Source organism: Dendrobates tinctorius, unplaced genomic scaffold, assembly GCF_039654945.1.
Source record: "Dendrobates tinctorius isolate UK_male_01 unplaced genomic scaffold, ASM3965494v1 ptg000254l, whole genome shotgun sequence".
In the NCBI taxonomy this organism is placed as follows: domain Eukaryota; kingdom Metazoa; phylum Chordata; class Amphibia; order Anura; family Dendrobatidae; genus Dendrobates; species Dendrobates tinctorius.
Window position 1 is genome coordinate 6,654,488 of NW_027361921.1, and position 14,878 is coordinate 6,669,365.

Consider the following 14,878-nt stretch of genomic DNA (forward strand, 5'->3'; position numbering starts at 1 on the left):
TATTATATCTATCTATTAACTCTATTATCTATATCTATCTATCCATCTATCTATCTAGCCATCTCTATCTATCTTTCTAACTCTATATCTATCTCTATACATATCTCTATATCTAGCTATTATCTCTATATCTATCTCTATATCTATCTGTCTCTATATCTATCTCTATATCTATCTATCTCTATATCTATTATCTCTATATCTATCTATCTCTATATATATATCTCTATATCTATTTTTATTTATAGCCATCTATCTATATATATTTATCTCTATCTATCTATATATGTCTATATTATTATTATTATTATTATTATTATTATTATTATTATTATTATTATTATTATTATTATATCTGTATATCTCTATCTATTATCTATCTCTATATCTTTCTATCTATAGCTATCTATCTCTATATCTATCTATCCATTATCTATTTTCTATCTATCTCTATATCTATCTACCTATCTATCTACCTATCTTTATATCTATCTCTATGAATCTTTCTATCTATATCTATCCATTATCTACTTTCTATCCATTATCTACTATCTATCTCTATATCTATCTATTTCTACATCTATCTTTCTATCTATATCTATCTAACTCTATATCTATATATCTATATAGCATTATACCCTATGATGGGGCAGCGTTATACCCTATGAGGGGGGCAGTATTATACCCTATGAGGGGGGCAGCATTATACCCTATGAGGGGGCAGCATTATACCCTATGAGGGGGGCAGTATTATACCCTATGAGGAGGGCAGCATTATACCCTATGAGGGGGCAGCATTATACCCTATGAGGAGGGCAGCATTATACCCTATGAGGAGGGCAGCATTATACCCTATGAGGAGGGCAGCATTATACCCTATGAGGAGGGCAGCATTATACCCTATGAGGAGGGCAGCATTATTCCCTATGAGGGGGGCAGCATTATATCCTATGAGGGGGGCAGCATTATACCCTATGAGGGGGGCAGTATTATACCCTATGAGGGGGTGCATTATACCCTATGAGGGGGTGCATTATACCCTATGAGGGGGTGCATTATACCCTATGAGGGGGTGCATTATACCCTATGAGGGGGGCAGTATTATATTCTATGAGATGGCTGCATTATATTCTATGAGATGGCTGCATTATACTATGTGAGGGGGCTGCTTTATATTCTATGAGGGGGCTACCCCAACTCCTGCTACATAATTAAGACATGTACAACCTTATATTATACCCGGATATTAGCGTGTTTTACCGCATAATTGGTGGTCTGGTATTTCTCTATGCAGCTACATAGTGGGCCCCAAGAATGATTTTCTCTGGTGGGCCCAAGGTGTTCCAGTCCGACGCTGGATTCTACCACCAAGACAGAGATGGCTTCCCCCCCCCCAAGACAAACTGAAAATCTTGGAGAAATTCAGCTCCACATCAGTACTACCCATCAACCTAAAGAAAAGCAACATCATGGTCTTGCAGAGGAGAAAGACAAGATTGGACCAGCGCTCTTCATTTGTGCTAAACTGCACTTTTACAGGAACGGACAAAAACACCTACCTGGGCCTGGAAATTCAACAGTCAGCGAGCTTGAAAAAAAAAAAAAAAACCACACCACAGAGACTCTTTTAAAGAACAGTGTGCCGGTCTTTCTTCTATCTGACAAGACAGGGACACTGGGAGAGACATCAATCACACCCAAGGAGTGTGATCACATTTGATTTCATCCCAATTATAAAAAAAAAATATATATATAGTGACAAAATAATTAATCTTACCTGAATATCTTTTTGTTTTTGAAATAATAGACGAAGAGGAATAATCCTTTTACTGTAACAATATACTCCCCCTAAAATAAAAAAGAAACAGAACATGTATAATGGCTGGCTGCAAGAAGTGTTTAGAAGCTATACTTGCAAAAGGGAGTGCCATTAGGTACTAACCATGCAGGGCCCAAACATTTGCATTGGCCCATTATCCTTCTGCAATTTTTAACATTTAAAAAATAAAATAGGACTTACTGGTAATTCAGTTTCTAAGACCCTCCACGACAGCACCATGGGAGGTTGCCTCCCTATCCTAATTAGGGACAGGAAACTCAAGAGGTTAAATAGACCCCCACCACCACCTTCTATCCTCAGTGTTTTTCTAAAGGACCAGACCACTGTGAATGCTTTAAATATTTATTAACACCGAGAATTTATCATAGTTAACAAAAAGAGCGGGAAACTACCCATGCTGTCGTGGAGGGTCTTAGAATTAGGTTGCACCTGTGTTGCCGCCACCTTAACTATATGGGTCCACTGCATCCTGATAGTGCATTTGTTTGGAGGCCTGGGCAGGTAAGCATCTCTGCCTTTTTTGCTGTATTTTTGAATTTTTGGAGGATTTTCAAGTCCTCTTTTTGTGCTATTGCTGTTTAGTGTTACGGACTCGTAAACGTGGGGATCCGTGACGAGGATTACGAGCTTACGTATTTTGGCCAAAATATCAACTAATACCTCACATTTTTAATGTGTTTTTTTGGCACTTTTTTATTCAGTGTGCAGTTGGGCCCATTTGGGCTTGTAAACTGTGGTGTCTGTCCACATGGCATGCATCTTGATAGCGCTGGGCAGCCCGCCTGATCTAATAGAAGGGCGTCACTACTAGGCTGTTAACCTGGATGCTGTGCATTGCCATAGTGTGAACAGCACCACATACAAGTTTTCATTGTGCATTTATATACAGTACCAAGCAGCCACCCCCTCCATGGATTGGTCGGATGTGAGCGGCTGTCTCATATGTATTTCTGCACCTGTGTTGCCACCATCTTAACTATATGGGTCCACTGCATCCTGATAGTGCATTTGTTTGGAGGCCTTGGCAAGAAAGCATCTCTGCCTTTTTTGCTGTATTTTTGAATTTTGTAAGGATTTTCAAGTCCACTTTTTGTGCTATTGCTGAACCTTATATCGTACAAAGAGGTTTTGATCTTTTCTCCAGAGGTCAGTTTGTTGTAAGTAAAATAAAAGAATCCTCCTGACATCAAGAGCATGGATTTCTTCTTCCCTGCCATTAGTTGGATCTTCATAAAAGGAAGGGAGGATTATCTGCTGAGACCTATGAAAATCCTTTGTGACTTTAGGTAAATACAGTGGGGAAAAAAAGTATTTAGTCAGTCAGCAATAGTGCAAGTTCCACCACTTAAAAAGATGAGAGGCGTCTGTAATTTACATCATAGGTAGACCTCAACTATGGGAGACAAACTGAGAAAAAAAAATCCAGAAAATCACATTGTCTGTTTTTTTTTCATTTTATTTGCATATTATGGTGGAAAATAAGTATTTGGTCAGAAACAAAATTTCATCTCAATACTTTGTGATATATCCTTTGTTGGCAATGACAGAGGTCAAACGTTTTCTGTAAGTCTTCACAAGGTTGCCACACACTGTTGTTGGTATGTTGGCTCATTCCTCCATGCAGATCTCCTCTAGAGCAGTGATGTTTTTGGCTTTTCGCTTGGCAACACGGACTTTCAACTCCCTCCAAAGGTTTTCTATAGGGTAGAGATCTGGAGACTGGCTAGGCCACTCCAGGACCTTGAAATGCTTCTTACGAAGCCACTCCTTCATTGCCCTGGCGGTGTGCTTTGGATCATTGTCATGTTGAAAGACCCAGCCACGTTTCATCTTCAATGCCCTTGCTGATGGAAGGAGGTTTGCACTCAAAATCTCACGATACATGGCCCCATTCATTCTTTCATGTACCCAGATCAGTCGTCCTGGCCCCTTTGCAGAGAAACAGCCCCAAAGCATGATGTTTCCACCACCATGCTTTACAGTAGGTATGGTGTTTGATGGATGCAACTCAGTATTCTTTTTCTTCCAAACACGACAAGTTGTGTTTCTACCAAACAGTTCCAGTTTGGTTTCATCAGACCATAGGACATTCTCCCAAAACTCCTCTGGATCATCCAAATGCTCTCTAGCAAACTTCAGACAGGCCCAGACATGTACAGGCTTAAGCAATGGGACACGTCTGGCACTGCAGGATCTGAGTCCATGGTGGCGTAGTGTGTTACTTATGGTAGGCCTTGTTACATTGGTGCCAGCTCTCTGCAGTTCATTCACTAGGTCCCCCCGCGTGGTTCTGGGATTTTTGCTCACCGTTCTTGTGATCATTCTGACCCCACGGGGTGGGATTTTGCGTGGAGCACCAGATCGAGGGAGATTATCAGTGGTCTTGTATGTCTTCCATTTTCTAATTATTGCTCCCACAGTTGATTTCTTCACTCCAAGCTGGTTGGCTATTGCAGATTCAGTCTTCCCAGCCTGGTGCAGGGCTACAATTTTGTTTCTGGTGTCCTTTGACAGCTCTTTGGTCTTCACCATAGTGGAGTCAGACTGTTTGAGGGTGTGCACAGGTGTCTTTTTATACTGATAACAAGTTTAAACAGGTGCCATTACTACAGGTAATGAGTGGAGGAAAGAGGAGACTCTTAAAGAAGAAGTTACAGGTCTGTGAGAGCCAGAAATCTTGATTGCTTGTTTCTGACCAAATACTTATTTTCCACCATAATATGCAAATAAAATGAAAAAAAAACAGACAATGTGATTTTCTGGATTTTTTTTCTCAGTTTGTCTCCCATAGTTGAGGTCTACCTATGATGTAAATTACAGACGCCTCTCATCTTTTTAAGTGGTGGAACTTGCACTATTGCTGACTGACTAAATACTTTTTTTCCCCACTGTATATGAAGGATCCAGCTGGTGTACTATCCTATCATCAAGTATCTTCAGATAAGGTTCCCTGATTGGGTGAGATCCAAGTGATCTCTCTCTCTCCTAGCTGTTATGGAGACTAGAAATCCTGCTTTCCATGACAGTTTATCTATATGCATTGTAGACATTGGTTCAAACAAACACATAGTAAGACCCTTAAGTACAATGATCTGAATGATCCCAAGGTGGGATTCTATTTGATGTTTAAGGATTTATTAGAGAGGCGACTGTCAAATCTTTTTAAAAATCTGGCAGAGCACAAATGGATATCTATGTAAAAGCTCAAAAGCAGATACCTGGACCTTGAGGGTACTTAGTCTTAATCCTTCTGACAAGCCTTCCTGCAATACATTCATTATTTTAGCCATGTTTGGATGGAAGGGGTCTAATGGATGGGACCCGCACCATAACCTGAAGGTCTTCCAGATCTTAGCATAACTTGAATTAGTTACCTGCTTTCTGCTTTTCTGGAGAGTCTGGATCACCCCTTCCGAGAGGAATCTGGCTCTCAAATTGAAGGCTCCTGAAGCCAAGCAGCTAGACTTAGGTCCTCAGGGGGCCGGGGGGCAGATGATTGGTTGAACCCTGATGTAACATGTCGTGGAATGGAAAAAGAACCAGGGGACCTATCTTTAGGCTGTTTAGCGCCCCAAACCATCCTCTTTTTGGCCACATTGGCGTTATGAGGATAGTCCTGACACGTTCTGCTCTGATCTTCTGCAGTGTTCTCAGCAATAATGGAATTGGAGGGAATGCATAATAGAGAATGACCTTCGACCAGTGGGCAAATGCATCTACCATGGCTGAAGAGTCTCTGGGATCCAGAGAAAAATGGTTTTAACTTTTGCGTTCTGGCAAATTTCAAATAGATCCACTTCTGGATGACCCCATTTTTCTGTTGAATATTTCTGTATTCAAGCTCCATTCCCCATGATGTGTATCCCTTCTGCCTCTTAAGTGAAGAGCTGACAACGCCAGAAGGTGATATTCTGCCCAGGTGAAAATTCTTGCTGAAATCTCATGCAGTTTCCCGTATCTTGTGCTTCCCGAGTACACCCTGACAGGGGTCCTCTGAAGTCCTCTGAAGGAGAGATGTTGCTGACTTGAGGGTCTCTTCTACCGCCTTTAACTCCAAGAAGCTTGAGGACTGACTGGCAATCTCTTGTGGTAAATTTCCTTGGAATGCCACATGGAAGACTACAACTCCCCAACCTCTCTTGCTGGCGTCCATTCATACTGGTGTCAGCGATGCTGAACCCATGATGGTTCTTTTGCTACATTTTCCATACGTAGCAACCAATTCAAGGATGCCTTTACTCAGCATAGGAGGCGGATTTTGTCCGTGAGAAAACCCTGTGATCTTTCCCAGCAGGAAAGAATATAATTCTACAAGATTCTTGTTTAGCCTGAGCCCATGGAACAGCTTGAATGCAGGCTGTCATGGACCCTAGGACTAGGAGTAAATGTTAGCACAGCCAAACAGGGAGGTGCCACACAGTAGGTTCCCAAACCATATGTATCAAATACCGGGCACACTCAGGGATTTTTGGTGCAAAAAAAAAAAAAAATCACAGTTTTAATACATACAGTAGCCACTAGTTACAAACGTTTTGGTCGTGATAGATCTCCGTGTCTTGCAGTGGATACTGCAACATATATGTAACTTGTGGCTACTGTATATATTAAAATTCTGATTATTTTGTACCAAAAATCCCTGAGTGTGCCCGGCATTTGATACATGGACACTAGGACTGACATAGCAAATCTTATGGAGATCATCTTCCAGTTCTTCAGGGTATAGATCTTTAACCTTAACTGTGTTTGTTTAATTTTTGGTAAAAATTAGGTCTGCTTCTGGGAAGCTAACAGAATTCCCGGGAAGGTTTTTCTGGTGGAAGGACTTCGCTCTTATTTTTCTCGATTAATTAGCCATCGTAAGGACTCTAGAAACTGCAGATGTCTTTAGAGTTGAGAAACAGACGGGGCCATTATTAAGAAATCATCTATGCAGGGGACAATACCAATATCTTGCTTTCTTATGAATGCTAACACTTCTGCCATGAGCTTTGTAATTAGCTGCGAAGCTGACAAAATCCTAAAGGGCAGTACGTTGAATTGATAATGGTAGATTTTTTTGTCCTATGTCCTGTTTTTGACTACGAACCTCAGAAATTTTCGGTAAGAGGGATGTATAGGCACATGGCAGTATGCCTCCTGCAGGTCTATGATTAGAGGAATTGTGGATTTTATAGATTCCAGCATGTCCTGTAGATTCTGAGATGATAGAGAAGTCATCTCTAGTCTCTGAAGAGTATAAGATGAAAACTCAATTTTTGCTTCCACTCCCACTGACTGGAGAATTTTTCGATCTGAAGATATTTCTTACCACTGAGGGAGAAACTGTGTAATTCTGCCTCCTACATGCCTGGCGTCATCTCCTCTCTTGTTACTGGTTCTGGAAGATATTCTTTCCTCTTCCCCTTTAGGATAACTCAAGCAACCTGATTTACTTTTCTCTTTTTAGTTGAAGCTTTTCTAAAACATCATCCAGATCTGATCTGAATACATATTCCCCTTTAAAAGGAATAGAATATATAAAGGGTGCTGGGTGAACTACTAATTAGACAAGGAGTTAAAGATAGGGTGCTGCGTCCTGCAGGAAGCAATTAAGTGAATAAATAGAGGAGAAAAGGAATACAGCAAAGTTTGGACTTCTAAACACCATCGCTACTCCACATCTTCAACCAGAGAGCTCTTCTCGCTGAGTTATACAAGACCAAGGATCTGGCTTCTATCCTAATTGACTCTGCTAATGCATCGGCTAGAAACCTTGTAGCCTTTTAAGTAGAAACAAGGAGACAAGTAGGTGCGATATGATCTTCCAGCTGATGCAACCAGCGTAACATGGACTTTGCTACACAAGTTGAGGCGACATTAGTCTTCAGTAAAGCCGCAGTGGTTTCCCAGGACTTTCTTAATAAGCTGTCCATCTTCCCAGAGCCATAACTTTTTCATTTTTCTGTCAATATGGCCATGTGAGGGCTTGTTTTTAGCGTGACGAGTTGTACTTTTGAACAACACTGTTGGTTTTACCATATGATGTACTGGAAAAGAAAAAAAAATTCCAAGTGCGGTGAAATTGCAAAAAAAAAAAAAGTGCAATTCCATAACTGTTTTTTTTTTTGGGATATTTTTACCATGATCAGCAAATGCTAAAACTGACCTGCCATTTTTATTATCAAGGTCATTACGAGTTCATAGACACCAAACATGCATAGTTTTTTTTTTTTAAGTGGTGAAAAGAACATTTAAAGTTTGTAAAAAAAAAAAAAAAAAAATTGCGCCATTTTCTGAGACCCGCAGCATCTCCATTTTTCAAGATGCGGGGCTCGGTGTATATTCTGCACGCCAAGCTGATGTTTTTATTGATACCATAATGGTGGAACGATCTTTTGATCGCCTGATATTGCAATGTTGCAGCAAGCCAAAAACTATATAGCTGTGATGCGACAGCTGATACTGCGCATGCGGCGCCATCTTACTGGAGAAGAAAAAAATCTTCCTCCAAGATAGCACCGCCCGCCCCTACGCAGTAGCAGTTCGAAGTTAGCTGAGAGCTGCTACTGCGCAGGTGACGGGGGGAGGGATGCAGGAGGGTCCAGGGACACTGGAAGTACAGGTGTGGAATTGGGGGATCCCATTCCTCTCATGTGCGATCACATCAGAGGAGAGAGAAATTAAATGGGAAATCACTTTTTATTTTTTGCTGTCGCCGTTATTCCGTTAATAACGGCCATCGCAACACTGGGGTCGGTAAAGACCGACCTGAATCATGTTCTCTGGGGTCTCAGCTACCCCCCCGGTAGCCAAGACCCAGGAGAAATTCAGATTCTGGGCGGGTGCTACACACTTATTTCTCAGCACCATTAAACAGCGGCGCCGAGGAATAAGTACTCTTAACTGCTGCTGTTAAAAGGTATCGGCGTTCGTTAAGTATATACAGATATTCATTACGCAAACTAGGGGGCAGGTCACTGAGGGGTCAGTGACTGTCACAAGCCATACTGGTGAATACCTAATCAGAGCACCACATGTAGACCCCCGACAGGCCGCCCCGGAGCACGAGCGCATCATAACTCAAAGCTGAAAATAAAAATTAAACAACCACAAGACAGGTTTCATCACCAGGTATCATTGTAATCAGTATAACGGCACCGACCTGACACCATTTAGGTTACTGTACACAATCCTGCTGACAGGTTCCTTTTAACCCCTTACTGCCATTGGACAGAATAGTACGTTCAATGGAAGTACCCACGCTTTGATGAGGGTTCCGGCGGTGAGGCCGCATCAAAGCTGGGACATGTCATCTGCTTTCAACAGCTGACATGTGCCTGAAGTAGGCACAGGTGGAATCGCGATCCATCAGCGCCTATTAACTAGTTAAAACCCGCTGTCAAACGCTGACAGTGGGCTTTAACTAGAGCTTCCGGCCGCTCGGCCTTAAATACGCGCATCGCAGACCCAGTCACGTGATCGGGGGTCAGCGATGCATTGCCATAACAACCTGAGGTCTCCTAGAGACCGCTATGGTTGTTGATGAGGCATTGCTATGAGCACCACTCGATCTGCTTATCGCCTTTATGTAGCAGAGCCGATCAAGTAATGGATGCTTCTAGTCTCCCATGGAGGCTATTGAAGCATGCCAAAACTTTTAAAAAAAAGTTTTAAAAAATATAAAAAAATTAAAATTATAAAAGTTTTAATCACCCGCCTTTCACCCCTTTCAAAATAAAATAATTTAAAAAAAAATCACTCATACACATATTAGGTATCGCAGCGTTCAGAATCGCTTGATCAATAAAAAAAAAAAAAAAAATGATTAACCCAATCGCTAAATGGCGCAGCGGGGAAAAAAAAAGAAAAAAAAAAAATCGAAATGCCAGAATTACGTTATTTTGGTCACCACGACATTGCATTAAAATGCAATAACATTTCACATAAATGGTATCCTTAACCCCTTTACCCCCAAGGGTGGTTTGCATGTTAATGACCGGGCCAATTTTTACAATTCTGACCACTGTCCCTTTATGAGATAATACCTCTGGAACGCTTCCATGGATCCCCGTGATTCTGACATTGTTTTCACATGACATATTGTACTTCATGTTAGTGGTAAAATTTCATTGATATAACTTGTGTTTATTTGTGGAAAAAAATGGAAATTTGGCGAAAATTTTGAAATTTTCCAACTTTGAATTTTTATGCCCTTAAACCACAGAGATACGGCACACAAAAAACTTAATAAATAACATTTCCCACATGTTTACTTTACATCAGCACAATTTTGGAACAAAAATTTTTTTTTTAGGAAGTTATAAGGTTTAAAATTTGACCAGTGATTTCTCATTTTTACAACACCAGTTTTTTTTTTTTTAGGGACCACATCACATTTGAAGTCACTTTGAGGGGTCTATATGATAGAAAATACCCAAAAGTGACACCATTCTAAAAACTGCACCCCTCAAGGTGCTCAAAACCACATTCAAGAAGTTTATTAACCCTTCAGGTGCTTCACAGGAATTTTTTGAATGTTTTAAAAAAAAAAAAAAATGAATATTTAACTTTTTCACAAAAAAATTACTTCATGTCCAATTTTTTTTTATTTTACCAAGGGTAACAGGAGAAATTGGACTGCAAAAGTTGTTGTGCAATTTGTCCTGAGTACGCTGATACCTGATATGTGGGGGACCACTGTTTCGGCGCATGGCAGAGCTTGGAAGGGAAGGAGCGCAGTTTGACTTTTTCAACGCAAAATTGGCTGGAATTGAGATCGGACGCCACGTCACGTTTGGAGAGTCCCTGATGTGCCTAAACAGTGGAAACCCCCACAAATGACACCATTTTGGAAACTAGACCCCCCAAGGAACTTATCTACATGTGTTGAGAACTTTGAACCACCATGGGCTTCCCATAAGTTTATAACCTACAGCCGTAAAATTACAAAAATAATATTTTTTCCACAAAAATGATCTTTTTACCCAAATTTTTTATTTTCCTAGGAGTAACAGGACCCCAAAAGTTAATGTGCAATTTCTCCTGAGTATGCTGATAAGTAGGAGAAAACTACTGTATGGGCACACGTCAGGGCTCAGGAGGGAATTAGTGACGTTTTGGGATGCAGACTTTGATGGAATGGTCTGCAGGTGTCATGTCGCGTTTGGAGAGCCCCTGATGTGCCTAAACTGTGGTAACCCACCACAAGTGACCCCATTTTGGAAACTAGGCCCCCCAGAACTTATCTAGAAGTGTGGTGAGCACTCTGAACCCCCAAGTGCTTCACAGAAGTTTAGAATGTAGAGCCATAAAAATAAAAAAAACTCATTTTTTTCCACAAAAATTATATTTTTGCCCCCAATTTTTGTTTTCCCAAGGGTAACAGGAGAAATTGGACCCCAAAAGTTGTGCAATTTGTCCTGAGTAGGCTGATACTGCATATGTGGGGGTAAACCACTGTTTGGGCACATGGCAGAGCTTGGAAGGGAAGGAGCACCGTTTGACTTTTTCAATGCAGAATTGGCTGGTATTGAGATCAGACGCCATGTTGTGCTTGGAGAGCCCCTGATGTGCCTAAACAGTGGAAACACCCCCCCAATTCTAACTTCAACCCTAACCCCAACACACCCCTAACCCGAAAATGGAAACACATTTTTTTTTTTTAATTTTATTATTTTCCCTAACTAAGGGGGTGATAAAGGGTGGGTTTGATTTACTATTTGTGGCGGTTTTAATGTTTGGCAGCTGTCACACGCTAAAAGACGCTTTTTATTGTAAAAAATAGTGTTTTCATCACCACATTTTGAGAGCTTTAATTTTTCCATATTTTGACCCACTGAGTCATGTGAGGTCTTATTTTTTGCAGGATGAGTTGACGTTTTTATTGGTAATATTTTCGGGCACGTGACATTTTTTGATCGCTTTTTATTCCCATTTTTGGGACGCAGAATTAACAAAACGCAGCATTTCATGAATTTCTTTTGGGGGGGAGGGGGTGCGTTTACACCGTTCCGCATGTGGTAAAATAAAGCGGTTTTATTCTTCGGGTCAGTATGATTACAGCGATACCTCACTTATATCATTTTTTTTATGTTTTGGCGCTTTTATACAATAAAAAAAATTTATATAAAAAATTATTTTTGCATCGCTTTATTTTGCGAGCTATAACTTTTGTTTGCTGACGCTGTATGGCGGCTCGTTTTTTGCGGGACAAGATGACATTTTCAGCGGTACCATGTTTATTTATATACGTCTTTTTGATCGCGTTATTGCACTTTTTGTTCGGCGGTATGTTTAAACATTGTTTTTTGCCTTTTTTTGAAGGGGTTCACTAAAGGGGTTAACTAGTGGGACAGTTTTATAGGGCGGGTCGCTACAGATACTAAATGTGTATTTTTATTGTTTTTTTATTTACAAAAGAGGGATTTTGGGTTCTTACCGTAAAATCTCTTTATTGGAGCCTTCATTGGGGGACACAGAATACCATGGGTGTATGCTGCTGCTGCTAGGAGGCTGACACTATGCAAAACAAGAAAATTAGCTCCTCCCCGGCAGTATACACCCACCGACAGGCACCAAGCACCTCAGTTGGTGAAAAAGCAGTAGGAGAAGCAACCAAAAACCATGAACATATGTACCAACCCAACAAGGGACTCGAAGACCCAGCACGGTACAACTTAAACAGGGAGGGTGCTGTGTCCCCCAATGAAGGCTCCAAGAAAGAGATTTTACGGTAAGAACCCAAAATCCCTCTTTCTTTATCGCCTTATTGGGGGACACAGAATACCATGGGACGTTCCAAAGCAGTCCTGAGGGTGGGAACAGCAATAAAAGGAACGACAGAAGGAAGGGCTTAGGTCGGCCAGTGCGTGACCGCCGCCTGCAGAACCTTCCTACCAAGAGCTGCATCAGACGAGGCCCGGGTATGAACCCTGTAGAACCTCGCAAAGGTGTGCAAAGACGACCAGGTCGTGGCCCTGCAAAGTTGTGAGGCCGAAGCCTGGTGTCGCACAGCCCAAGAAGCCCGAACAGCCCGGGTGGAGTGTGCTTTCACTCCCGGAGGGGGCTGTTTCTCCTGAAGTCGATAGGCTTCCAGGATGGTAGACCGAATCCAGCGAGCAATTGTGGAATCGGAGGCCGGAAGACCTTTCCGGCGACCCTCAGAAATGAGAAGCAGGGAATCAGATTGGCGAAAAGAAGCGGTCCTGGCAAGGTAAACACGCAAGGCTCTCACTTCGTCCAGTTTGTGGAGCGACTTTTCCAGAGGATGAGCAGGCGCAGGACAAAACGATGGAAGGACGATATCTTCGTTAATGTGAAAGGGAGATACCACTTTTGGAACGAAGGAAGGAACTGGCCTGAGAACAACCTTATCTTGGTGGAGGATAAGGTACGGAGAACGACAGGATAAGGCCGCCAGCCCAGAAACTCTCCTGATGGATGTAATGGCGACTAGAAAAGCCACCTTCCATGAAAGAAAAAGACAAGAGGGATGTCCTGGATTGGTTTGAACGGCGCCTTCTGGAGGGCGCCAAGAACAAGATTGAGATCCCATGGATCTATCGGAGAATGATGAGGAGGAGCCACATGGGCGACTCCTTGGAGAAAAGTCTTCACTTGCGGTAAGGAAGCTAGATCCTTCTGGAAGATGATTCTAGGGCAGACACCTGGCCTTTGAGAGTACTGAGGGATAGGCCCGCATCCAAACCAGATTGGAGGAAACGAAGAATGGATGGAATGGAGAATGACAGTGGAAGAACATCGTTATCATCGCTCCAACGGAAAAAGGCCTTTCAGTACCTATGGTAAATGCGGGAGGAAGCTGGCTTCCGAGCCTTGATCATGGTCTGAATGACCCGGCTGGAAAACCCTGAATCCTTCAGAATTGCGGCCTCAACGGCCATGCCGTTACACTCAGAGACTGAGAATTCTGGTGGTAAAGAGGGCCTAGCGAGAGAAGATCTGGAAGCCTCCAGGGGACGTCCACGAGCATGTTCACCAACCCGCGTACCAAGGGCGCCTCGGCCAGTGTGAAGCCACTAGGATGACTGGGAAGCCCCCTGACTTTATCTTTTTGACCACTCTTGGAATGAGGGCAAGGGGAGGAAACAGGTAAGGCAGCTGGACTGGGACCACGGAATTACTAGGGCGTCGCAACCGACGGCTAGAGGATCCCTGGACCTGGCTACAAAGTGAGGAACTTTGTTGTTCATCCGAGATGCCATGAGATCGACGTCCGGGATGCCCCAACGCTGGCATATCTGATTGAAGACTGTGGGATGAAGGGAACATTCGCCTGACGCTAGACCTTGGCGACTCAAGAAGTCGTCTGCCCAATTCTCCACCCCTGGAATGTGAACAGCGGAGATCGCCGGAACGTGACGCTCTGCCCAGCGCAGTATCCTTGCCACTTCTGACATAACCTGCCTGGTGTAAGCACCGCCCTGGTGATTTTTGTACTCCACAGCCGTGGCGTTGTCTGACTGAATGCGGACTGGTTTGCCTACGAGGCGATGCTAACGAAGGAGAGCAAGGAGAATTGCCCTGATCTCTAGAAGGTTGATGGGCAGAAGGGTCTCCTAGGTGTTCCAGCGCCCTTGGACCGTTTTCTGATGGTAAACCGCCCCCCATCCTAGGAGACTGGCATCGGTGGTGAAGACCTGCCACCGAGGCGGAAGAAAAGACCTTCCGCGGAGAACTGACGTCGGCAATGCCCACCAAGTCAGCGATTGTCTGACTCTGAGCGGAAGAAGAATGGGGCGGTCCAGAGAAAACGAGGTCTTGTCCCAGACTGACAGGAGGAACAGTTGGAGAGGGCGAGAGTGGAATTGTGCGAAGGGCACTGCTTCCATGGAAGCTATCATCTTCCCCAGGACCCTCGAGCAGGACCGAAGGGACTAGAATCTCGAGCGTTGTAGGGACTGGATCCCTTTGGAAAGGGTTGAAAACTTGACCCTCGGTAGAAACTCCCGGGCTAGATTCGTGTCGAACTCCATGCCCAAAAAAAAAATTAGACGTTGGGTAGGGCGCAGGATGGATTTCTCCTCGTTGACTATCCAT

At 42.9% G+C, this 14,878-nt stretch overlaps 1 protein-coding gene across 1 annotated transcript in view; it reads right to left on the reverse strand.

Moving 5' to 3' along the window:
* The window catches only part of WDR75 (WD repeat domain 75), a 120,738-nt gene that overhangs the window by 65,353 nt on the left and 40,507 nt on the right, over positions 1-14,878 (reverse strand). The window contains exon 6 of the mRNA XM_073558124.1: positions 1,778-1,848. Coding sequence (XP_073414225.1) covers positions 1,778-1,848 — 71 coding nt within the window. The remainder of the gene's footprint in view (positions 1-1,777; positions 1,849-14,878) is intronic.